A 27192-nucleotide genomic window follows, 5' to 3' on the forward strand; every position below is an offset into this window, starting at 1 on the left:
CCGATGATTTCCAAACCAGGCTCATGTTATTTACCTGATCCAAGTTGCAACCTTAATTAGCCATAAGTCATTGAACCGAAATTCAGCCACCATCCAGTGATAGTTTCAGAAATTTGAGGCAATTTCTGGATCATTTTCCCAACCTGTTTCCGTATAATTTTATATGAAAATAAGTTTAGAGGTATACAAAGAGGCCCCAAAGTCCTAACTTAGAATAATGATTAGTTTATCTTAAGCCCACATTGGGAGAGTCTTAAGCTCTGCTTTTTTACGTCTGAAAGGGACAGTCAGCAACATATTCAAGGGATATTCTGTGCAATTATTGTCCTCTCTTTTTTGTGTTTTTACTTGTCGACATCTTTGCAGCCACGTGTTGGGATTTAATGGGCTTCATTAGTGGGCCCTAATTGTGAGGTAGCTAGGGTTGGTTTGTTCATTGTGTAGCATATGAGCCAAGTCAAAGATGTTGGGTGCCCACAATGAATTGTTAGGTATCAAGTATGCAATGAAGGGTTGTTAGTCTTTTATTCTCTCTAAAAAGGAATGATACTAAGAGAAGAGAAGTCTACCAGAAGCTTGACTTGGGCCCACCACATGATGTCAATATGATCCGATGAAGTTCGATCTTCATCGGAGGGTTCCTAACTTAATAGATGTCAGAATGTGAAAATCACTCTTCGCACTTTTCTAAACCATTTGATTGTAATAGAAGTTAAATGTGAATTTGCCAGGATTGATCAAACGGCTGGAATCATCAGATAATTGCACTTTTCAGGCCATGACAATCCGTGGTAGGTCCTACCAAAAGAAGGGTCATGTGGGTGGGCCCAGATAAATCTTCTTATGCTCTTATCATTGCACTAACTCTTATTTGTAGAAGAGTAGCTCAGAGTTAATCTCATTCTAAGCTCCATTTGGTCTAAAGCCTCTTAGCTTCGTTTCCCAAAAAAAATGAGGTGAGTTAATCATCAACCCTACTAGAAAATGGTATAAACATCATCTTTCATTAAAAATCACATACATGTGTTTAACAATTTCATTTTTCAGATTATAATTATATTACTTCTGATGAATGAACAAACGTGATGCCCGTGAGAGAATGGGGTGCATCGGGGACATTTGGGGACTATGTACTATAATGGGTGGGGACATTTTGGGAATGAATTGTATGTATAAAATATCTAATTTGCAAGTAATCTCTACACATATCCGTACTAATAAAAGGGATTTTGCAAGCATGGTTTTAAATTTCGACCGAAATTTCAGATTTGTCTCCACCGAAATCGATAAAAACCGAAACGGTCATTTATTTCGGCCAAAAATTTGGAATTTTGGTCGAAAATTCGGTTTTTCCGAAATTTGACCCAAAAAATCTGTTTTTTGTACCAGATTTCGACCAAAATTTCAAATTTTCGGGTCCAAAACCGGTACTGAAACCGAAATTTTAAACCTTGTTTGCAAGTCATTGGGGGGAGGGCACGCTGGCCATGTGTCTAAGCTTGCTTTATAGCCAAGTTTTGTTCCTCTTTGGATCCTTTTGCAACCCTATTAATACAATCTATTCCCCAAAATACCCTCTCATACTACCCTATTTACCCCCACCTCTTGCTTCTTCTAACCCTGTACTTAGCACCCGACTAGTGTCTGTTCAATCAAATATTAATCCAGCAAACTTCCCCAGTCCACGTGCCTCACGTGCCAGCCAATATCATGTCCTAATATCATATTGTCATATTTTATACCATATGACTCATTTCGTTCATTCATTTGCTGTCATTTTAAAACAGGAGACTTCAATTTGCTTCCACGCACGACACCAACTATCTCTTCGAAATCGACATGCATCTCTGTAATTCTCGCCTTCCTTTTATCTTTCTCTTCTCCTAAAATCTTCCCGACCTCGGTTTCTTCGAACCCATTTCTGCATCGGATCTTTCGTTATAAAAAAGGTGATACTTTCTTACCTGTTATATTTCCTCAAGCCAGGATTTTGTCATTACAACAACCTCTTGGAACATTCATGTATGATGTTATTGCTTTGCTACTCTCTTTTTTTTTCTTTTTTTCTTTTTTTTTTTCATTTTCTCTATGTTGTAGTTACTGGGTTTTTGGATCTGAGTAAGGAACAGTGACTTGAAATTTGTGATATGGATTTTTTGATGGTTTTTTCATGCATTTGAAAGTTAAGTCCTTTTCATGTTTTTTTGCTTATTTAGTTAATTCTTTTTTTGGATATAATAATGGCATGCCTGTTGTAATGGAGGGAAACAAATCTGGAAATTTATGATTATAGATTGCTGGTATAGCCGTATAGGGTTTTAATGATTTGTAAGCAAATTGCTTCTATAGGGTTTCTTGTTTGATTTTTTTAGTTATGTAGGGAAGTTAATTTTGATCTTAAATGGGTGTTTTTTTTTATAGGTGAAATTGGTTTAAAATTGACAAGGAAATAACCCCTTATGGAAATATGCATTTCTGGGCTTGTTTAGATAGTATTTGATGGGATTTTCTTGGAGTTTTCCCATAGCATGCATTTTATGTTTTTCTTTATCATAATTTCTATTGGATCTTACGTGGGTTTTGATTTAACTGTGAAATGCCCATCTGCAAAAACTTGTTCTATTTGATTGGATATGAATTCTGTTGCCGTATATTTTAAACTTCAATTCTTCTTCTTTTTTCTTTTTTTTTTAATGGAAAGAATAAATTATATTAGAAAGGCGCACGACCGAGATGATCGAGGCGGAGGGATCATGTTATTCAATGAAAATACATCTAGAATAAGCCATGATCACACCAATAGATCTAATAGAAGCTATATGACTGATCTATCAACTAACAATGTCAATTACTACAATACAAAGAAGAGATTGTTAGAATATGTGAGATCTCATAAGATCTCATTGGTGGATTGTGTGGAGATCTCACCATTGGATCATCTTATTATACTAGGCAAGTTGGCTAGTACCGGTAACCTAGATATATTAGGAAAGTAGATTTTATTAGTAATTAGGTTAGAATATTCTACACATATCTCCTTTCATAGTTATCTTAATTTATTTCTATGTTTACCATGTAAGTGCTCTTTATAAGGACACCTTGAGATTATTGTAGTATATCCAAGAATAATAGAAATTCTCTAAATTTGTCAGAGATTAAGAAACTTATTTCGATCGGCCATGGCGGTGATCAACCAAGCTAGATCTTCTACTGCCTCTCTGGTCCGCCTACTCTTTGGTGGGGGAGATCCCCTTTGGACAGGTTAGATGGCAGCAGAGATATGGATGGTTAGTGTAGCCCATTTCAACTACATCATATAAGTCCGAATAGTGTAGTTGGTCAAACAGATTAGCCAAATATAGTTCTATTGTGGGTGGAGCTCTAGGAGGCCTTTTCTGTAAATATGGGCTGGTCTCTGCTGCTACCTAGCCTGACCAAAGGAGATCTCCCCCACCAGAGTTTAGGTAGACCACAGAAGCAGTAGAAGATCCAGGCCGGCCAATCACCGCCATGGTCGAATGAGATAAGTTTCTTAATCTATTCTCTATATTCTAGTAATTTGTGTGGTTAATCTCTAATATAGTTTCTATTAGATCTGTTGTTGTGATCATGGCTTATTCTAGACGTATGTGCATTCTTCTTTTATTTTCATTTGAATTTTTTTTTCTTAGCATAAGTTCGGGTTGGCCCGAGGAGGGTTTTTGATTTTGATGAAAAATCAAATTTTACTATGTCAAACCCCATTTGTAGACATTTTAGGAGTCTATCTCAGTGGCGATTTACTCAATTTTTCTGCAGTCAAAATTCCACGTGCAAAGATCTTCTATAGCCTTCTTTTACCTACAATATGGAAGAGCTATCTGTAATATGTGTTATTAAGCTTACTTTTACAGGGTTTTTATTTTACGTTGTATGGAAAGAACATACTTATTTAATATGTTTTACCACTTCGTTTTGATGGGGACTTGACGTTTTTTCATGGATTTCCAGAATGGCTGCTACGACATTTCACCAAGGCATTGGAAGCATTCAGGCTCATGGATGCTGCAGGGAGTCCAATTCTCAGAAAAGATTTGTGAATTTATATACGGGTTTGGTTTCAAAAGGTGTAACGGTTGAGATAGGCGCGCGGAGAGGAAGAAATTGCTCTCATGGGTGGAAATTAGGTGTTATTCAAGCCTCGACCTCCCATACCTCTGTGGTTGATCCAGTTTCATTGCCCTCAAGCAACAACACAAGTGATTCTAGGAAGAAATCAAGTAAGCCCTTGTTTCTTTTCTTTCTTGTTTTTTCCCCTTTTTCTATTTGTCAAAAGAATCATGTTTCTTAAATCTTATATAATACGCAATTTTTTGCGGCCCTTCTTTCTCAAGAGAGAAGAGCCACCTTCTAGTCGAAGTTGTCCTACTCATTTAATAGTTACTATAGAGAAAGACGAATTTCTCACTACCGGAAAATCCTCTCCTCAAATAGTGAAACCAAAGTTAGTTTACACTAGCCCAAAATCAACAACCAAAGTAGAAGAAGAACAATGCCCAAAAAGATGTGCTTCAATATATGATAGAAAGAACAACATTACAAGATAAAGAACAATAAAAAAGAAGAAAGCTTCAAAAGGAAAGCTTGCACACAAGAGAGCTTCAATGGAGGTCAAGGTAGTGGAGAATCTCTACCAAAGTGAAGTTATGAGAATTAGGCTTAGTCTTGGAAAGTAAAGAGAAGATAGCTTAGGTAAGTGGTAGTGGGTATGGAAAGTAGTGTCTTAAATGCTTAGGAAGTAGTGGGTTTGGAGTTCCAAGTAAAGGTTTGAATTTGAAATAGGAAGTAGTGGGAAAAGTTGTAGCAAACATGTGTGGCTCACACATGTGCAAGTTAGGCCAACAAAAGACCAAAATGCCCATGGACACAAAATACATATTTCTCTTTACTACATCACTAAAAAAATAATAATAATAAAGCTACCCAAAAAATACACTTTAAAATTTAACACTCCCCCTTAAAGTGATTTTTTGGAAACTACTCCAAGCTTATCCCGAAGTAGCTCAAATGGTCATTTGAAAAGTGACTTAGTAAAGATGTCGGCAATGTTTTCTTTGCTCCTCACTTCCGCTACACCAATTGTACCATCTAACACCTTTTCAGGAATGAAATGATGCTCGATCTCAATATGCTTTGTTCTTGCATGACAAACCGGATTTGTGGCAAGTTTGAGAGCACTTTGGTTGTCACCAAGAATAGTCGTCGCCTTGTGGATAGGTAAATGGACATCTTCAATCAACCGCCGCAACCAAACACATTATTGAGACGCAAGAGCGGCGGCCTTATATTCTGCTTCCGTTGTTGAAAGAGACACCGAGTCTTATTTCGTACTACACCAGGAAACACCCGCCGATCCACACAAAAACACATAACCGGAAGTAGATCTCCGATCATCTAAGTCCCCTCCATAGTCAGCATCGGTAAATCCATTCAACATAAAATCAACACTTTCTTGTAAAGCAACCCAAAGTCAAGGGTAGAATTCACATACTTCAAAATTCTCTTTGCCGCCTCCAAGTGTGGTTTCCATGACGCTTGCATATAGTGACTAACAAGCCCAACGGAAAAAAAAAATCGGGTCTTGTGATAGTCAAGTAGATGAGACTACCCACAAGAGCACGATATGGCCGCGGATCCGGAAGAAGCTTGCCTTCTCCCCGCCTTATCTTTATGTTGGGATTAAGAGGAGTAGAAGATCTTTTACTTTGACTCATCCCAAATCTTCCAACTAATTTCTCCGCATAGCCATTTTGAGAAACTAGAACATCATCCTTCAAGGTCTCTACCTCCAAGCCAAGAAAGTGACTTAGCTCTCCCAAGTCTTTCATCTCAAAATGAATAGATAGCTCATCCCTTAGCTTTGCAACCTCAACATCATTGTTGCTGGTAACTATCATGTCGTCAACGTAAAGAAGCACAACAGCAAGCAAGCCTTTGTCTTTCTTCACAATAAATTAGAATCGGAGTTAGAAGCAAAATTACCACAAAATTGCAAGTATTCGGCAATCTTACCATACCACGCCTTTGGAGCTTGCTTCAACCCATAAAGAGCTTTCTTGAGCTTGCAAACATGAGTCGGATGATCACTTGAGTTATAACCCGGCGGTTGCTCCACGTAGATGTCTTTGTCAATCTCACCATACAAAAATGCATTTTTCACATCAAGTTGAAACAATTTTCAGCCTTGACAAGCGGCCAATGAAATTACAACTCGAACGGAAGTCATCTTGGCAACGTGATTAAAGGTTTCCTCATAATCCTCTCTAGGGGTGTAAACGAGCCGAGCCGAGCTTGGCCAGGCTCGGCTCGGTTCGTTAAGCTCAAAAGCTCGGCTCGGCTCGAGCTCGGCCAGGCTCGCAAGCCTTACCGAGCTCGGGTTATATTAAGTTCACACCCCTCATCTTCCTTGGACAGCCCTGCTAGTGTAATTTGACTACCTTTTTTACACTATGGGGGGTGGTCCTAGTAACAAATGGGGTTCCAAAATGAAGTGACATATTTTGCCCCCCCCCCCCTTTCACTCCCTGAACAACCCTTTTAATGTATATATTAATATATAATATATATATATTAAATTCTTAACGAGCCGAGCCGAGCCTGGCCTAAATCGGGCTCGGCTCGTTAAGGATTCAAGCTCGAGCGAGCTTCCAAGCCCGAGCCAAAATTGACACCCTTAATCCTCTTCATACTTTTGAGAGAACCCTCTAGCCACCAACCTTGCTTTGAATCTATCCACACTCCCATCCGCTTTCCGCTTCAATTTGTACATCCATTTACATGTAACCAGATTCACATCATTAGGCTTAGGAACAAGATCCCAAGTCTCATTTTTCAAAAGTGTATTCATCTCTTCATTCATGGCATCATTCCATTCTCTCATCGCTTTTGCTTCATCAAAGCAAGAAGGCTCATTGTCATCAAATGGACCAGAAAGGAAACAAAAATAAGTGCTCACCAAGTTTTCATCCCGATACCGTGCCGGCTTGACAATCTTTCTTTTTTATCTTCTAAGATGTGATGCACTACACTCCTCTTCATTAGTTTCTTCATTTTGCTCATCTTCTTGAACATGACGTGCAACATCACTCCCCCTATCACCTTGCTCCCCCGTCGGCAAAGACGAAGAAGACACAAATTCCATTGGAGCATTTGGTGTCAAAGGCAAGTTCATTGTTACTTGAGGCACAACCTCAACAAGGATGTGCTCACTTACACCCACGCCATTAGTGGAACCACCATCCAAACCGTAATAGGAAGAGACTTCATCAAACACAACATCTCTTGAAACAATGGACTTGTGAGTTGTAGGATCCATACACTTCCAACCTTTCTTCCTTTCATCATACCCAATGAAAATACACTTCTTCGCCTTAGCATCCAACTTGGTTATCTTTTCATCCGGCACATGCACATAGCAAATTGAACCAAAAACCTTGAAATGCTTGACACTAGGCTTCACGCCAAACATCAACTCATAAGGAGACTTCATATTAATCGGACTAAGAGGCACCTTAGTCCGATTAATCACATAAGTTACTCAAGACATACCTTCCGCCCATAAGGCCTTGGGTAAATTCTTTGCATACAACCAACTTTTACAAGTTTCCATAAGATGCCTAATCTTCATCTCCGCAACTCCGTTTTGTTGAGGCGTATAGGCACAAGTGAGATCCCTTTGGATACCATTCTCACGACAAAATACGAAAAATTCATCGGAAGTAAACTCCCCACCAATATCGGTTCTCAACCGCTTGATCTTCTTGTGAAGTACACCTTCAACGGTCTTCTTGAACTCAACAAACTTAGGCAATGCATCGGATTTCTCCCTTATAAAATATACCCAAGTGAATCTAGTAATGTAAGAACCGGTAAAATATATATATATATAAATATAAAAATGGCCTCATAGGTGGGTAATCATCGGCCATTACTCATTTTCCCCAAGTTAATCGGGCATGAGGACATCTGGCATAATGGGGCGTACACGATTCGAACCCAAGTCTAAGCTAAGATTGAACGGCTTCCTACCACTAAGCCACCACCCCAGATGTCAACAAAAACGGAATAAATATATATATATGTTAAAAATTTCCAATAGTCACTATTCACAATTACTATTCACAATAGTCACTATGCAAGATTACTATGCAGAAATACTATGCAAGTTCACTATTGAGATACACTATTTAAAAGTATTATTCACAGTAGGACCCACCGAGTACTATTTACAAACGAGTCCCACCATCAGTAGGTCCCACATCAGCGGGCCCCACACCCGCAGGTCCCACATCAGCGGGCCCCACATCAGCGGGCCCCACACAAGTAGGTCCCACACAAGTAGGTCCCACACAAGCGGGCCCCACGACCAGCGGGTCCTACCACCAGCGGGACCCATCCCTAGTGGAAACGAAAATATCATCGCACCGACGAAAATAATAATAAAAAAATGCAAAAATACTATTGACCGACAAAATTAATAATAAAAAAATATTATTAACTATGCAAAATACTGTTAACCGACGAAAATAATAATTTAAAATAGTAAATAGTTTTTACTATGCAAAAGTACTATGCAAAAATACTATTGACCGACAGAAATAATAATTTAAAATAGTAAATAGTCTTTACTATGCAAAAAGTACTATGCAAAAAAATGTCTATAAATAGAGGAGGAGGAGGAGAAGAAAAGGAGAAGAGAAGAGAAGAGAAGAGAAGAGAGAGAGAGAGAGAGAGGAAGAGAAGAGAAGAAAGAGAAAGAGGAAGAGAGAGAGAGAAGAAGGAAAAAGAAAATCCACTACCAAGTAAGTCTTTTATAATAGTCTCTCTTTCATGGTTGGTTCTACCACCTAAATTATTTAATGATCTCTTTCAATGGTTGGTTCTACCACCTAAATTATTTAATGATCTCTTTCATGGTTGGTTCTACCACCTACCTATATTTTATTTGAAGTAATGGTTGGTTTTACCACCTATATGGATAAAGTAATGGTTGGTTCTACCACCTATATACTTAACGGTGAAATACTAGCATAGTAACCGTAAAGTAAACTTTATCAACTTATGGTGAAATGAATAGTGACATGATGGGGCCCACATAAATAGTGACATGATGGGGCCCACATAAATAGTGACATGCGGGGCCCACATAAATAGTGACATGATGGGGCCCACATGAATAGTAGCATGTGGGGCCCACATGAATAGTGAACACAGGGAACCTTATTTTAGGACATAAATGGACACAGAAAGGACAAGTGTTGTCTGTGTGATATTAAAAGGACCTAGACTAAAATAAGTTGACCTATTTCACTTATTTGCCTACAGGAGCCATCTCGTCCTACTGCGACTATAAGAAAAGGCAGGTGACAGCTAGACCTTGTCTTGTAATGGTGTTCAATATAATTGTCTATGCAATGTAGCTCTGCTTATAAATTGCCTGATAAATACCTGCTTAGTGAATTTATACTCGCTTGCCTGGAATCAAATGAATTGAAATGAATGCTGGAATCAAATGAATTGAAATGAATGCAGGAAGAAAGGCAAAGGTAAGTAATTGCATACATGTTGCATACATGGGGGAAAGTGAAGGGGAACTTAAGGGTGTGGTGGAATCATCCTGGGACCTAAGGTCCAAAGGCCAACGCGAGAAGCGTGTACTGCCTTTCGTTGGCAAACCAACCAAAAAGGGAAAGTATCCCCGAGGGATAGTATCCCCGGCTCGGCAAATGCGAGACCGTAATCCAAGTCCATAACGTCACTACCTTCAGACAGGGGTAGTGGTTAGCCGTGCGGCAAGGACACCGGCAGAAAAAAATAAAAGAAAATGAAAAAGTCAGAAAAGAACTGACAGAAAAATAAATGGGGGAAAAGCCGGATGTACCTGGGGAATGTGCTGTCTCATTTTATAAAATTGTTGCATACATGCATACATAGCATACATTGAAATTATTGTCACTCCTTTGATTTATATTGCCATGGGCATTGTAATCTTTATTCTAGACATTATTGAAATGTGGATTTTATTGTATGCACTGTTATTATTGTCTCTTTTACTTTGCTCGGTCTTTGGATGACCCTGCTTTGACGTTGATTCCTCCACCACAGGGGTTGAGGCATTAGATGGCGGAGCATTTGCAAATGAAGGAACCATGGGATAAGGGACTGTGTGATCAGAGAGTTCGTTCCTGGAGTCCTTGCATTTTGACGTCTTACGTCATGTATCATTTTTAAGTTGTAATAAGATTCTATCGGGATCGTCGTTGATGCTTGTATAAAAAAAAAAAAATATTTCCATGATTTTTACTTTCTTTTGCTCGTAGCGACACGACGGAAATCGGGTCGTTACAGTTGTGATTCACGTTGGGCAATGCTGGAGAAGAAGGGATTGCCCTAAGGCACCAGCCTTCATCCAAAACCGCCCACCTCCGCCACAATATCAACCGGTGCAAACAATCAGCAGAACCAGGGAAGAAGAAATCAGTACCGCCCTCTGACCCAAGATAAGAACGCACAGCCAGGAACTGAAAAGCGTTTCTTCGCCCTAATCAACGAGGTACAGGATGGGGCCTAATCAACGATGACAACGAGGTACAGGATGGGGCAACAGAAGGTCAGAAAACTTATTTATAAATTATGGATTATGGGAAACAAGGGAATTCATAGGAGTAAAATGTCTGCCTAGAATAGAAGATTAGTAGTATTTAAGAGGCAGTGCAGATTATGATGGATTTCACAAGACGTTAATTTCTAATCAAAATTAAGATTTACAAAGTAAAGGAGATGATCTTAAATTATCATGTGTCGAGATTCTGATTATCAAGATATCTAGGTTATGGGCGTAGGAATTTCGGGGACGAAATTTTTTTTAAGGGGGGTAGAATGTAAGAACCGGTAAAATATATATATATATAAATATAAAAATGGCCTCATAGGTGGGTAATCATCGGCCATTACTCATTTTCCCCAAGTTAATCGGGCATGAGGACATCTGGCATAATGGGGCGTACACGATTCGAACCCAAGTCTAAGCTAAGATTGAACGGCTTCCTACCACTAAGCCACCACCCCAGATGTCAACAAAAACGGAATAAATATATATATATGTTAAAAATTTCCAATAGTCACTATTCACAATTACTATTCACAATAGTCACTATGCAAGATTACTATGCAGAAATACTATGCAAGTTCACTATTGAGATACACTATTTAAAAGTATTATTCACAGTAGGACCCACCGAGTACTATTTACAAACGAGTCCCACCATCAGTAGGTCCCACATCAGCGGGCCCCACACCCGCAGGTCCCACATCAGCGGGCCCCACATCAGCGGGCCCCACACAAGTAGGTCCCACACAAGTAGGTCCCACACAAGCGGGCCCCACGACCAGCGGGTCCTACCACCAGCGGGACCCATCCCTAGTGGAAACGAAAATATCATCGCACCGACGAAAATAATAATAAAAAAATGCAAAAATACTATTGACCGACAAAATTAATAATAAAAAAATATTATTAACTATGCAAAATACTGTTAACCGACGAAAATAATAATTTAAAATAGTAAATAGTTTTTACTATGCAAAAGTACTATGCAAAAATACTATTGACCGACAGAAATAATAATTTAAAATAGTAAATAGTCTTTACTATGCAAAAAGTACTATGCAAAAAAATGTCTATAAATAGAGGAGGAGGAGGAGAAGAAAAGGAGAAGAGAAGAGAAGAGAAGAGAAGAGAGAGAGAGAGAGAGAGGAAGAGAAGAGAAGAAAGAGAAAGAGGAAGAGAGAGAGAGAAGAAGGAAAAAGAAAATCCACTACCAAGTAAGTCTTTTATAATAGTCTCTCTTTCATGGTTGGTTCTACCACCTAAATTATTTAATGATCTCTTTCAATGGTTGGTTCTACCACCTAAATTATTTAATGATCTCTTTCATGGTTGGTTCTACCACCTACCTATATTTTATTTGAAGTAATGGTTGGTTTTACCACCTATATGGATAAAGTAATGGTTGGTTCTACCACCTATATACTTAACGGTGAAATACTAGCATAGTAACCGTAAAGTAAACTTTATCAACTTATGGTGAAATGAATAGTGACATGATGGGGCCCACATAAATAGTGACATGATGGGGCCCACATAAATAGTGACATGCGGGGCCCACATAAATAGTGACATGATGGGGCCCACATGAATAGTAGCATGTGGGGCCCACATGAATAGTGAACACAGGGAACCTTATTTTAGGACATAAATGGACACAGAAAGGACAAGTGTTGTCTGTGTGATATTAAAAGGACCTAGACTAAAATAAGTTGACCTATTTCACTTATTTGCCTACAGGAGCCATCTCGTCCTACTGCGACTATAAGAAAAGGCAGGTGACAGCTAGACCTTGTCTTGTAATGGTGTTCAATATAATTGTCTATGCAATGTAGCTCTGCTTATAAATTGCCTGATAAATACCTGCTTAGTGAATTTATACTCGCTTGCCTGGAATCAAATGAATTGAAATGAATGCTGGAATCAAATGAATTGAAATGAATGCAGGAAGAAAGGCAAAGGTAAGTAATTGCATACATGTTGCATACATGGGGGAAAGTGAAGGGGAACTTAAGGGTGTGGTGGAATCATCCTGGGACCTAAGGTCCAAAGGCCAACGCGAGAAGCGTGTACTGCCTTTCGTTGGCAAACCAACCAAAAAGGGAAAGTATCCCCGAGGGATAGTATCCCCGGCTCGGCAAATGCGAGACCGTAATCCAAGTCCATAACGTCACTACCTTCAGACAGGGGTAGTGGTTAGCCGTGCGGCAAGGACACCGGCAGAAAAAAATAAAAGAAAATGAAAAAGTCAGAAAAGAACTGACAGAAAAATAAATGGGGGAAAAGCCGGATGTACCTGGGGAATGTGCTGTCTCATTTTATAAAATTGTTGCATACATGCATACATAGCATACATTGAAATTATTGTCACTCCTTTGATTTATATTGCCATGGGCATTGTAATCTTTATTCTAGACATTATTGAAATGTGGATTTTATTGTATGCACTGTTATTATTGTCTCTTTTACTTTGCTCGGTCTTTGGATGACCCTGCTTTGACGTTGATTCCTCCACCACAGGGGTTGAGGCATTAGATGGCGGAGCATTTGCAAATGAAGGAACCATGGGATAAGGGACTGTGTGATCAGAGAGTTCGTTCCTGGAGTCCTTGCATTTTGACGTCTTACGTCATGTATCATTTTTAAGTTGTAATAAGATTCTATCGGGATCGTCGTTGATGCTTGTATAAAAAAAAAAAAATATTTCCATGATTTTTACTTTCTTTTGCTCGTAGCGACACGACGGAAATCGGGTCGTTACAGTTGTGGTATCAGAGCCCGGGTTTACGGAAACCCTGGTGCTTGTGGGCCCCGGGTTTACGGAAACCCTGGTGCTTGTGGGTTGTGTCGTTAAGTAGGGTTAGATAGCTAATAGGTGACATATGATGTGTCACATTTCAAGGGTAAACTGGAAAAAAAAAATAAAATTGATAGTGGTCCACCATCAAAGAACTTGTGCCCCCACTGTGGAAGGATTCACGTTGGGCAATGCTGGAGAAGAAGGGATTGCCCTAAGGCACCAGCCTTCATCCAAAACCGCCCACCTCCGCCACAATATCAACCGGTGCAAACAATCAGCAGAACCAGGGAAGAAGAAATCAGTACCGCCCTCTGACCCAAGATAAGAACGCACAGCCAGGAACTGAAAAGCGTTTCTTCGCCCTAATCAACGAGGTACAGGATGGGGCCTAATCAACGATGACAACGAGGTACAGGATGGGGCAACAGAAGGTCAGAAAACTTATTTATAAATTATGGATTATGGGAAACAAGGGAATTCATAGGAGTAAAATGTCTGCCTAGAATAGAAGATTAGTAGTATTTAAGAGGCAGTGCAGATTATGATGGATTTCACAAGACGTTAATTTCTAATCAAAATTAAGATTTACAAAGTAAAGGAGATGATCTTAAATTATCATGTGTCGAGATTCTGATTATCAAGATATCTAGGTTATGGGCGTAGGAATTTCGGGGACGAAATTTTTTTTAAGGGGGGTAGAATGTAAGAACCGGTAAAATATATATATATATATAAATATAAAAATGGCCTCATAGGTGGGTAATCATCGGCCATTACTCATTTTCCCCAAGTTAATCGGGCATGAGGACATCTGGCATAATGGGGCGTACACGATTCGAACCCAAGTCTAAGCTAAGATTGAACGGCTTCCTACCACTAAGCCACCACCCCAGATGTCAACAAAAACGGAATAAATATATATATATGTTAAAAATTTCCAATAGTCACTATTCACAATTACTATTCACAATAGTCACTATGCAAGATTACTATGCAGAAATACTATGCAAGTTCACTATTGAGATACACTATTTAAAAGTATTATTCACAGTAGGACCCACCGAGTACTATTTACAAACGAGTCCCACCATCAGTAGGTCCCACATCAGCGGGCCCCACACCCGCAGGTCCCACATCAGCGGGCCCCACATCAGCGGGCCCCACACAAGTAGGTCCCACACAAGTAGGTCCCACACAAGCGGGCCCCACGACCAGCGGGTCCTACCACCAGCGGGACCCATCCCTAGTGGAAACGAAAATATCATCGCACCGACGAAAATAATAATAAAAAAATGCAAAAATACTATTGACCGACAAAATTAATAATAAAAAAATATTATTAACTATGCAAAATACTGTTAACCGACGAAAATAATAATTTAAAATAGTAAATAGTTTTTACTATGCAAAAGTACTATGCAAAAATACTATTGACCGACAGAAATAATAATTTAAAATAGTAAATAGTCTTTACTATGCAAAAAGTACTATGCAAAAAAATGTCTATAAATAGAGGAGGAGGAGGAGAAGAAAAGGAGAAGAGAAGAGAAGAGAAGAGAAGAGAGAGAGAGAGAGAGAGGAAGAGAAGAGAAGAAAGAGAAAGAGGAAGAGAGAGAGAGAAGAAGGAAAAAGAAAATCCACTACCAAGTAAGTCTTTTATAATAGTCTCTCTTTCATGGTTGGTTCTACCACCTAAATTATTTAATGATCTCTTTCAATGGTTGGTTCTACCACCTAAATTATTTAATGATCTCTTTCATGGTTGGTTCTACCACCTACCTATATTTTATTTGAAGTAATGGTTGGTTTTACCACCTATATGGATAAAGTAATGGTTGGTTCTACCACCTATATACTTAACGGTGAAATACTAGCATAGTAACCGTAAAGTAAACTTTATCAACTTATGGTGAAATGAATAGTGACATGATGGGGCCCACATAAATAGTGACATGATGGGGCCCACATAAATAGTGACATGCGGGGCCCACATAAATAGTGACATGATGGGGCCCACATGAATAGTAGCATGTGGGGCCCACATGAATAGTGAACACAGGGAACCTTATTTTAGGACATAAATGGACACAGAAAGGACAAGTGTTGTCTGTGTGATATTAAAAGGACCTAGACTAAAATAAGTTGACCTATTTCACTTATTTGCCTACAGGAGCCATCTCGTCCTACTGCGACTATAAGAAAAGGCAGGTGACAGCTAGACCTTGTCTTGTAATGGTGTTCAATATAATTGTCTATGCAATGTAGCTCTGCTTATAAATTGCCTGATAAATACCTGCTTAGTGAATTTATACTCGCTTGCCTGGAATCAAATGAATTGAAATGAATGCTGGAATCAAATGAATTGAAATGAATGCAGGAAGAAAGGCAAAGGTAAGTAATTGCATACATGTTGCATACATGGGGGAAAGTGAAGGGGAACTTAAGGGTGTGGTGGAATCATCCTGGGACCTAAGGTCCAAAGGCCAACGCGAGAAGCGTGTACTGCCTTTCGTTGGCAAACCAACCAAAAAGGGAAAGTATCCCCGAGGGATAGTATCCCCGGCTCGGCAAATGCGAGACCGTAATCCAAGTCCATAACGTCACTACCTTCAGACAGGGGTAGTGGTTAGCCGTGCGGCAAGGACACCGGCAGAAAAAAATAAAAGAAAATGAAAAAGTCAGAAAAGAACTGACAGAAAAATAAATGGGGGAAAAGCCGGATGTACCTGGGGAATGTGCTGTCTCATTTTATAAAATTGTTGCATACATGCATACATAGCATACATTGAAATTATTGTCACTCCTTTGATTTATATTGCCATGGGCATTGTAATCTTTATTCTAGACATTATTGAAATGTGGATTTTATTGTATGCACTGTTATTATTGTCTCTTTTACTTTGCTCGGTCTTTGGATGACCCTGCTTTGACGTTGATTCCTCCACCACAGGGGTTGAGGCATTAGATGGCGGAGCATTTGCAAATGAAGGAACCATGGGATAAGGGACTGTGTGATCAGAGAGTTCGTTCCTGGAGTCCTTGCATTTTGACGTCTTACGTCATGTATCATTTTTAAGTTGTAATAAGATTCTATCGGGATCGTCGTTGATGCTTGTATAAAAAAAAAAAAATATTTCCATGATTTTTACTTTCTTTTGCTCGTAGCGACACGACGGAAATCGGGTCGTTACAAGTAAAATCATCAACAAATAATAACATATAGCGGAAGCCAGAAAGTGAAGGTGTACTACAAGGTCCCATTACATCACTATGGATAAGCTCCAAGGGGGCCTTGTACCTTGAAAGAGACTTGTCAAATGGAAGACGATGTGCCTTACCATATTGACAACCCTCACACACCTTTTCACCATCAAAAGAATTCAAATTTGGTAGCCCATTCACTAGATTCTTTATCACCATGACCTTCAATTTATCCATGCTAATATGACCCAATCTAGCATGCCAAATTGAAGCACCATATTTGTATTCATTTTATCAACATATAAGGTTGAAGCCGATAAAACAAACAAATCTTTAAGTCTCTTACCAGTGTAGACAACATCCGCCTTCAAGCGTGAAATATTCCGAAGAAATTTCACCTCCTTAGGCCCAAACAAAACATAATTTCATGCATCAACCGCATTTGCGACCGAAAAAAGATTCTTCTTCATACCGGGAATATGAAACACATTCTTAAGTGTAATAGGATCCTCATTTGCACCACCAATGGTAATGACCCCTTCTTTCTCTACCGGATGTATAGTGTTGTCCGCCATGATAATAGCATCATTGCCTTTATATTTTCGGAACTTTGAGAATTTGGATTCGTCGCCGGTAATATGATGCCCACAACCGGAATCAACAATCCAGTCATCCTCAAAATTGATGGATGCCAGAGCACCCACCGTAGTAGTTTCCGCCACGAAACATCTACCCCAATCTTCTTCATGTTTTGGATCATCAACTTTTTCGACTACATTTTTCATCCTTCAATTTCACACGACAATTCTTTTGTATATGCCCAAGTTTACCACATTGGTAACACTTGATACCCTTTCGGTTTCCATTACCCATAACGGATGATCCTCCTTCATCTCCACCTTTACTTGGAATATTTTTCTTCTCTTTATATTTGTTGGAAGGCTTCTTGTTGCTTGAAAATAATGCTTCTCTTTCACTCCCGGATATTGAACAACCCGCAATTTGTCTAGCTAAAGGCTCTTGTGAAGCAAGAAGATTTTCAAATTCTATCAAAGAAGGTTGTCGATCCCACCCTTGAATCGACGTAACATAAGGAATATGCTCTCTTTTCAACCCACGAATAATATGCCGCTTCATTCGTGCCTCCAAAATAGGCTCTTCCGAATCCAATAAAGAAATCTCCGAACAAAGATTCTTGATCTTCAAAAAGAATTGAGAAATAGAGAGACCACCTTGTGTAGTATTTGCCAACTCATTTTCCAACATTTGTAGACGAGTCATATTCTTCTTGTTGAGCAATCCATCAAGGGTAGTCCAAATCTCACTCGCCGATTTACACCCAATGATGTGCTCAAACAAGTCATGCGAAATAGACCGCTTCAAAAGAAATTCGGCCTTAGCATTCTTCATCCTCCACGCCTTCAACACATCGTCATTTTCTTGTGTATCTTCCGGAGCCACATTTGCATCTCCGCAAACAACAGCCCATAAATCTTCTCCCACAAGATAAGACTCCATACATGTTCTTCATATCTTGTAATTTGATTGATTTAGCAACTCAATGCCGAGTCCACTAACCCTTCCACTCATATCCATCTTCAAAGCACCGATTGAACTTCTTCACTAAGGAAATCTAGGCAAGCACCTACTACCACCCTTGTGGCTCTGATACCATATAGAGAAAGACGAATTTCTCACTACCGAAAAATCCTCTCCTCAAATAGTGAAACCAAAGTTAGTTTACACTAGCCCAAAATCAACAACCAAAGTAGAAGAAGAACAATGCCCAAAAAGATGCGCTTCAATATATGATAGAAAGACCAACACTACAAGATAAAGAACAATAAAAAAGAAGAAAGCTTCAAGAGGAAAGCTTGCACACAAGAGAGCTTCAATGGAGGTCTAGGTAGTGGAGAATCTCTACCAAAGTGAAGTTATGAGAATTAGGCTTAGTCTTGGAAAGTAAAGAGAATGTAGCTTAGGTAAGTGGTAGTGGGTATGGGAAAGTGGTGTCTTAAATGCTTAGGGAAGTAGTGGGTTTGGAGTTCCAAGTAAATGTTTGAATTTGAAATAGGAAGTAGTGAGAAAAGTTGTAGCAAACATGTGTGACTCACACATGTGCAAGCTAAGCAAACAAAAGACCAAAATGCCCATGGAGACAAAATACATATTTCTCCTCACTACATCACTCAAAATAAAATTAAAATAAAGCTACCCAAAAAATACACTTTAAAATTTAAGAGTTAATTCATATGAGGTGGCACTTCTTTCCTGAAAAAGAAGGGCTGAATTTGTCTTTTGGCACACGCATGGTTATGATCATTTTTGTTGGGGTTTGGGTCACATATTGGAAGGAAGAGGATAAAATTCCCTTTGATATTTGGCAGATCATGAATTTTAGCTCCAGTTGAACTTGAATTGATCCTTCCTACCTCTAAATTACTGGTGTCTCTTGAAAATTGAATTGGAATGGTGTCTACTTATTTTTCAATCTCAATTTCAGACGAAACTGCATTGATTTTGATTCGCCATGGTGAGTCTTTGTGGAATGAAAAAAATCTATTTACCGGCTGTGTGGATGTACCTTTGACCAAGAAAGGTGTGGAAGAGGCAATTGAAGCTGGTAAAAGAATAAGCAACATACCTGTCGACATGATCTATACATCTGCACTAATCCGTGCCCAGATGACTGCAATGCTAGCCATGACCCAGCATCGCCGCAAGAAGGTATTTTCCATAGAATTATTACAAATGTTACATGTTTCATATTTAGGAAACAAATTTACTGTTTTGTTGGACCAATTAAAAAGTTTGAGATATGAGTCGTTAAAAGTTGATATTGTCTCTGAAATGAAAGTTGTTGGTATTTATCCTGATTTGTAGGTTCCAATAATTATGCATAATGAGAGCGAACAGGCCAAAGCATGGAGTCAGGTTTTCAGTGAAGAAACAAAGAAACAAACCATTCCAGTTATTACCGCTTGGCAATTGAATGAAAGAATGTAATGAGTTTTTTCTGAGTTTTCTTCAAAATACTGTTATTTGCTCGTGTAGGCTCAACCTTGTTGTTGACACATGCCCTATTTTATGTTTTTTTAACTAGGTATGGGAAATTACAGGGTCTTAACAAGCAGGAAACAGCTGATAGGTATGGGAAAGAGCAAGTCCATCAGTGGCGTCGTAGCTATGATATTCCTCCCCCAAATGGCGAGAGCCTGGAAATGTGTGCTCAGAGAGCTGTTGCTTATTTCAAAGAGCATGTATGCACTTCCTTCTAATTATACTGTTTACTTAAAAAGATGTAGCTTGTATTGTGGGATGTGTAACCTAGAGACTATTTATTTATTTCCTGGTTTTCCATTGATATTTCATGAGGCCGTTTGAAACTTTGAATATCCCACAGACTCGCATATATCATAATGACCAAATATAATATGCCAAATGCAAGTTGGCGCTTGTATAGGTTGAACCAGATCTTGTTCCAGAACTTTAATATCATATATCGTCCACAGAAATCTGACCACTGAAAAGGATTAAATGGCAGATTGAGCCACAGCTACTGTCTGGGAAACATGTGATGATTGCTGCCCATGGGAATTCTCTAAGGTCTATTATTATGTATCTTGACAAGTTGACTTCTCAAGAGGTAATTCTAGTTTCATTGGAAAAATTAGTATGAGTGCCATTCAACTTTTTTATGAGTTGAAAGCATCCTCTGGTTCTAACAGAATAGTGCTTCTGTTTTTTTGCCACAGGTTATAAGCTTGGAGCTAGCAACTGGAATTCCTATGCTTTACATATTCAAAGAAGGAAAATTCATTAGGAGAGGTAGTCCGGTAGCACCTTCTGAGGCTGGTGTCTATGCTTATACCAGGGTATGTAATTTCTTTTTCTCATTATTCTGGTTGAATCAAAAGTCTGTCGTCTACGTAATGCAATTTGACATGTATTGGCATCATATGCCCTTCTCAACTCAACTCAACAAGGCCTTTGTCCCAAACTAGTTGGGGTCGGCTAAATGAATCCTTTAGAAAAATTTCATAAAGAAGGTGAAAGGAATCTATCCGGCTCTAATCCCAGCTCTAGTTGGGTTCTTCTACATGGATCATTTTCTTCCATTCTATCCTATCCAAGGTCATGTTCGCTATTATGTTCCTAGCTATCAAGTCTTTCCTCATTGTTTCTATCCAAGTTGTTTTTGGTCTGCCCTTACCTCTTTTTACTCCATCAATTTGGCACGAGTCGCCTATTCCCACCGGAGCATCCAAAGGCCTACGTTGGATATGTCCAAACATCTTAAGCGGTGCTCTCTCATCTTCTCCTCAATTGGTGCCACCCCCACCTTTTTACGAATGTCTTCATTTTTAATTCTATCTAGCCTTGTGTGGCCGCACATCCATCTAAGCATTCACATCTCCGCTACACTCATTTTATGCACATGCTGCTTTTTGGTGGGCCAACATTCTGAGCCGTACAGCATGGCTAGCCTTACAGCTGTCTTATAAAACTTTCCCTTCAACTTGGTAGGGATTTTACTGTCACACAGAACTCCTGAGGCAAGCTTCCACTTCAACCAACCTGCTCTTATTCTATGGTTAACACTCTCTTCAATCTCTCCTTCCTTACCCAGAATTGAACCAACATAGCGAATCATATGCCCTTCAGAGCAATAAATATAGGCAACATTTTTTGATTTATCATTTATGATACATAGACAAGTCCATGTATTTTCCCGTGTTACAAGGAGATTTTCTTTATGCTCTACTCACCAGCAAGGTTCAAAATATTACAATCATACAGCGTTTCAGCACAAGGCTGAAGTATATCGTCCTTATCGGTGATGTGTATAGGCTAGATCGGTGATATGCCTGTGACTCGAGTAATACAAATTCTCATGGTCTCAAAACATTGTGAGGATGTTTTAGTGTTTACTTTTAATTGTAATTATTTTTTGAATATTTACTTCCACAAATTATGATGTTGATAATATTAATGTGATTTATTTGATTTGTATTGCATATAAGTTATTGCTTGGACTAGGAGCGGATAAACAACTATTTTAGGTAAGGAAATCATCACATAAACAATAGTAATATGTAAAACACTAAGATAACTGCAGAAGTGCTAAACACGGTAAGAAAAGAAAATTAGTATTTTAAGTCCCTGGAGATGTGCAAAGAGTAAGGTTTTAAATTTCGATTGGCACAGAAACGAAAATATTTCAGTTTCAGTTGGAAATTTCAGGAGAAACCCTATAAAATCATAGAAATGTACGGAAACATCTGTAAAAGATAGAATTTTAAGACGTTAATTCAGGAAATGCTAAGCACAACTACAGACTTAAGTACTTAGCAATCATCACATGGGCAAGACAACCATTCGTAATGGATTAGCAACATCAAACACCTAGTGATTTATGATGTCGCGCATGTTTCATAGTTCAGTACATACCATATTTCACATGTAATTCATATAGATATTTATACATATAGGACATTTCACGTGCAATTCATATGAATATAATTATATAACGTACACACTGATATAGTATATCACTAATATACTTACGGTTTTGGTGTGTGTTTTAGACTTTTAGTCGGCAAGTGTTTTGTGGGGATGGAAAGATATGCACTTAGGTCATTTCGTACCAGTTTAGGTGGGAATTTAAAACAATGACAAAGTGGGACATATCTAGTCATTGATGGAGTTAGGTCAATGATCAAAGTTCGATCTCATTGAAAATTGTTTTTTGCTTTGAAATGTTGTATTCTTCATAGAATCGAAGCCTGTCAAAGCAGGAGGATGTGATGTTTGGGCATTTCGATGAGACATCACGCGAAGGGTTAGAAAGACGGTTCTCTGAGGAAAAGATCAAGTTTTCTCTTTTTTTCCATGAAAATAGGTAAAGCTCCTAAGGAAGATGGTTTCTGTTTGGCATTCTTTCATGAATCTTGGGATTGGATTGAAGGAGTTCTCTTAGAAATGGTCGATGATTTTTTCGAAAGAGTCTTGGGAGAAACACGAGAGCCACTTTTGTTACTCTGACTCCCAAAAAGGATGGGCAGATAGTCTTGTCGATTTTGGGCCAATTAGTTTGGTGGAAAGCGTTTATAAAATTTTGGATATAGTGCAGGCTGATAGGCTTCGTGGGCTTTGGGGGACATTATCTTTGAAGCATAAAGTGTTTCCATTGATGACAGACAAATCATTGATGGTGCTTTGCCGGCAAATGAGTGTCGATTTTTATCATTATCATTGTTGTGGGAGGAATGGGACCTGTGCTAAAACTATGGAAAATGCTTATCACAGAGTAGAGAGGGCATACCTTGAGTCATTATGGGCAGAATGGGGTTTACAGCTAAAATGACATGGATGGATGATTAATTGTTAGATTTTAAAGGGATGTGGACATGGCCGCTTCTTTCCTGTCTAGAATTAACTCAATCCGCATTATTAGACAGAAAACTAATAAAAGAGTTTGGAGATGGGCTACAATAGGAAATTTCTTTGTCCACTCTTATTATAATACCTGGTTGGTCAAGCACGCCCTTCGGTCGATAGAGAAACTTTTAGAGCTCTTAGGCTCCTTGGAGAGTTAAGGCTCTCTACTGGATCGTGTGTCTTCTTGACAAGACAAGATTCTCATCGTTGACTATCTTCATTATAGACAAAGAATCATTGTCATTCACTGTGCGCCAAATGGGCGAGCCAAATGAGCGATTACTCAGATAGGATATCGAGTGATGTCCTACCCATGGATGTTGCCCACATCTTACTTGGCCGCCCATGGATTTATGATCTGGATTTATGTATCACAGATCTTAAGTCTATTGATCACCTCTTGAGACATTGTACATTCAGTAAGATTTTGATATTTCGTTTTTGGTCCTTTCGAAGTTAGTTGGGATTTTCATTGTCATATCGCGGATCTTTTTTAGGCTTGGAGATACGCTCCTTGGCCTTCTAGAGGTAGAATCCTCTGTAACCTTTTCATTGCTGCTTCAATCTAGTTGGTCTAGAAGGAAAATAATAGGAGAGTTTTTAAAAGTGTCTCCAGCAGCAGTGCACGCAACATTCAAAGGAAAATCATTTCTATGGTTATCTAGTGGGCAACAAACCCCTATTTTCGGGGGCATTTCTGTGACTACTTTTTTCAGGTCTTAGGAGGCAATTTGGATGAGCTATCGTAGGACAGAGCACCCCTGTCCTAGGTGAGATTAGGTGGGCCTTTGGGGGTCCTATTGGGGAGAAGGATTCCAGTTAGGTGGATGTGCAGGCCCTTTGCTATGGTATCCGTCTCTTAGATCAGACCTTGTTGCACAAATTCAAGATTTGTTGCATGTTCCCACAAATTCAAGAAGATATGTTGCATGTGCAAGGGACCAACATGAGGGAGTTCTCCCAAAAAGATTCCATCACGTGACATATTTGTTACAAATCAGATCGCAGCTCTTATTTTCATAAAAATTTGAGGTGCTTTCCATACCTTGAAGCAGGAAAAGAGGAGCCACCCCTTGATTAATCTTCCTGCTCCACTACCCAACATGTGCATTGGAAAAAGCCAATGTTCTGATTGCTTGAAACTTACTCTGTGACACATCAGTTCTGTTCTGTCTCTTTGGTTGCTTCTCAGCCATAGGAGTGATGGTCTCCTTGAAGGATTCAATCCCATACCTCATGATACCTGCGATGGATATCACAGGAAAGTAACATTCCAGAGGATGACTTTTGGATAATGTCCCTGTTTTAAGCTCTTAAAGGCCTCTTTTAAATACCTCTAAAAGTTATTTGCATATAATCTGTTATGCAGATAGTCTTCTTTCCATATAAACTTATAATGCATTATGCAAATAATAGTTATAATAGTTTTATATATTTAATAATTGATTCTAAAGTGCCCTTAATGTCCCATTTGCAAATTAGATTAACTTAAAATAATCCCATTTGCAAATGATGATCAATTTTGGTTGTATCCAAAGAAGCCCTAATTCTATAGCATGTTCTTGAACAGCAACAAATACAACTCGGAGAAAATGAAGTTCAAAGCTTGTAGCAATTGCATTGTAATTTCTATTTTACATAATTAGGAATACGTTTTCATCTTGTATTGCATTGTGTCCTTGGAATTAATATTGTCGAGTTAGTCTGACTCTCCCAACTTCACAATCGGGTTCATATTTGTTTATCACAGGTCAGGCCCTGTTCGTTTTGAATTTTTAGTCCTGATTGTGAGTCCAAAACTGATTATTGGACTCAAAAGTAAACGTAAATGAGTCTAATAATCAGTTTTGGACTTCCAATCGGTTCTCAAAACCAAAAAAATGGACCTTAGAAAACTAATTATAGAAACTCAGCAATAGAGTTTGTGATGCAAGAGTGTCATGGATGCAGAGTTATCCTATCCTCTCTGCCACACTGGACTAAAACCACTGCACGCTTGAGTTTGCCTTTTGGGACTCTGCTTTCACTTGTAACATACTCACATCAACACATGCCTTAGAAGGTCATGCCATACGATCATAGTTTCAAAATTCCCCCACGTCATCGTTGACTCGCTCTAGTCATCTCCCTTTCATCTTGGTTGAGTTCTTGTCCGACAACCGAGTACTCGATCGCTCTGCGCCTAGTCAATTGGGATTTGCTTTAGTCGCATTTTCGCTCGCATCACGGTTTTGAAACATTGCATGTAATCCTCACAATATAAGAAAATAGCCAACGATGTTGATGTTTGCATTGACTTAGCCAAAGCAAACGATGTTGATGTCTTTGCTGACTTGCTTTATTCTCAAAACATATTATTTTTGCTATCACGTTTGAGTCCGAATATTGTCTCAAGGATGATTCTGCTTATTTTTATTAATGTCCTCTTATTAACTAACCTCTTTTTATTTGGTAAGCAAGCTGGGGTTTGGCAATATCCTTACCAGAGTATTAATAAACTTACTAACTAAGCCATTAAGAAATTAACTTATTGACTAATCTCATATGTCTGTAACTGCAGACTTTGGCTCTATACAGGCAAAAGTTAGATGAAATGTTACATTGATACTTCAAGGCAAGTTCCAATCCATCATCCATTATATTCTGCCATTTGATCCTCGTTCTGCTCACTTTCCATGTTCTATTTCTTGCAGGGCATTCCCATCAATATCTCTTGCAGGAATTCAGTTCGGATGCATATTAGAATCACACCTTCATCCATCTTGTCATGTCTTAGGAAGCCATATACCACCTATGTGGAAGGGAGTTCCATATTGTCTAAAGCTATAGTCAGTACTTCACTGTTTGATTAGAAGCTGAGTCCTTTCTGCTCTTTTCAATCTTACATGATTGATAAAGCTTGTTTTTATTTTTTGTTCCACCTCTTTTATGTATTTCTTCATGAATCAAATCCCGCCACGCTTCTTTTCTGTTTGCATTTTGTCGTTGGGGCCATTGAAATATGGTAATTTGTTGAAACTTAATACTGTAATAGTAGCCGAAATATAGAAGCGTCGGTGCCAAGTGGTTTTTCCTATTAAATGTACTACAAAACATCATTTTTTTTTCTTTTTTTCGTTTTGCTATACCATATCTTTAGAGGAGTGCTAATATCATTTGCACAGGTACCATTTTTCGGAGCAAATTTTCTTGTTTTCTAGGAAAATTGCAAACCTACTTGACTCTAGAATTCTATTTTCCATGGAAAATAGGGAAATGTTATCAGCACTACTGTATTTTGATGAGGGCACTCCTCACTTTATTAAAAGTACGGTATGACCCGCACCATATGATCCTAACCCTCCGATCTGAATGTTAGAGGGTTCCTAACCCTCTAACATTCAGATCGGAGTGCGTCAGGATCAACCTATAGAAATAATTTTTGGAGCACAACCTATTTAGAGGCCCATCTAATGGACGGTTTGGATCATCCTATAGTGCGGGCCATACCGTACTTTGAATAAAGTGAGGAGTGCCCTCATCAAAATACGGTAGTGCTAATAACATTTCCAGGAAAATATTGTTTTCCAATAACTTTGCTTTAAGTAAGGACTACATTGTTTTTTGTGGCAGGGACTTCCGTAGAGTTTAGGAATTTTACAAGACTCAAGAGGTGTTGATGTAAAACCCCCAAAAAATAATAGTTCCATCTTGCAACGTATTAAATTTTGTAGGTGTGGAATGAAAAGACAACACAATTTCCTTAAAAAAATATGTACTGTGCTTTGTGCACCCAACGGGGAGTTAAAACAAGTGCACAGATGACCTTGATTGACGCTGTACAATGGGCCCACTCACAAGCACCGAAATAAATCCTAAACGGACCCACACTTCTGTAATTGATAAGAAAAGGGAAATGATCTTCCCCGCCCCCGCGACGGATAAAATCACCCCCCCTGACAGTTTCTGTGAGAATGGTTCACTGTTTGAGGATAAATTCACCCCTTAAACATTTTTCATTGCCTTTAAAACTTTATGAATAATGTTAAAGGGGGATTTTATCCGTCAGAGGGGGGAATTTTATCCCGTTTAGAGGGGGGAAATATCAGTTCCCCCAAAAAAATGG

At 38.9% G+C, this 27192-nt stretch overlaps 1 protein-coding gene across 1 annotated transcript; it reads left to right on the plus strand.

Annotated features, from left to right (window-relative positions):
• Positions 1-1757: 1757 nt before the first annotated feature.
• LOC143848545 (2,3-bisphosphoglycerate-dependent phosphoglycerate mutase 1-like) lies at positions 1758-26168 on the plus strand. Its single transcript, XM_077357499.1, has 9 exons — positions 1758-1949; positions 3991-4259; positions 19150-19373; positions 19530-19648; positions 19750-19906; positions 20191-20292; positions 20402-20521; positions 25648-25701; positions 25781-26168. The coding sequence occupies exons 2-8, from the start codon at positions 3992-3994 to the stop codon at positions 25690-25692; spliced, it is 1035 nt and encodes a 344-aa protein (XP_077213614.1). The 5' UTR covers positions 1758-1949; position 3991; the 3' UTR covers positions 25693-25701; positions 25781-26168.
• Positions 26169-27192: the final 1024 nt, after the last annotated feature.

The sequence above is a fragment of the Tasmannia lanceolata genome, unplaced genomic scaffold, assembly GCF_043159265.1.
Source record: "Tasmannia lanceolata isolate RefF3 unplaced genomic scaffold, GAP_Taslan_0.1 ptg000016l, whole genome shotgun sequence".
In the NCBI taxonomy this organism is placed as follows: domain Eukaryota; kingdom Viridiplantae; phylum Streptophyta; class Magnoliopsida; order Canellales; family Winteraceae; genus Tasmannia; species Tasmannia lanceolata.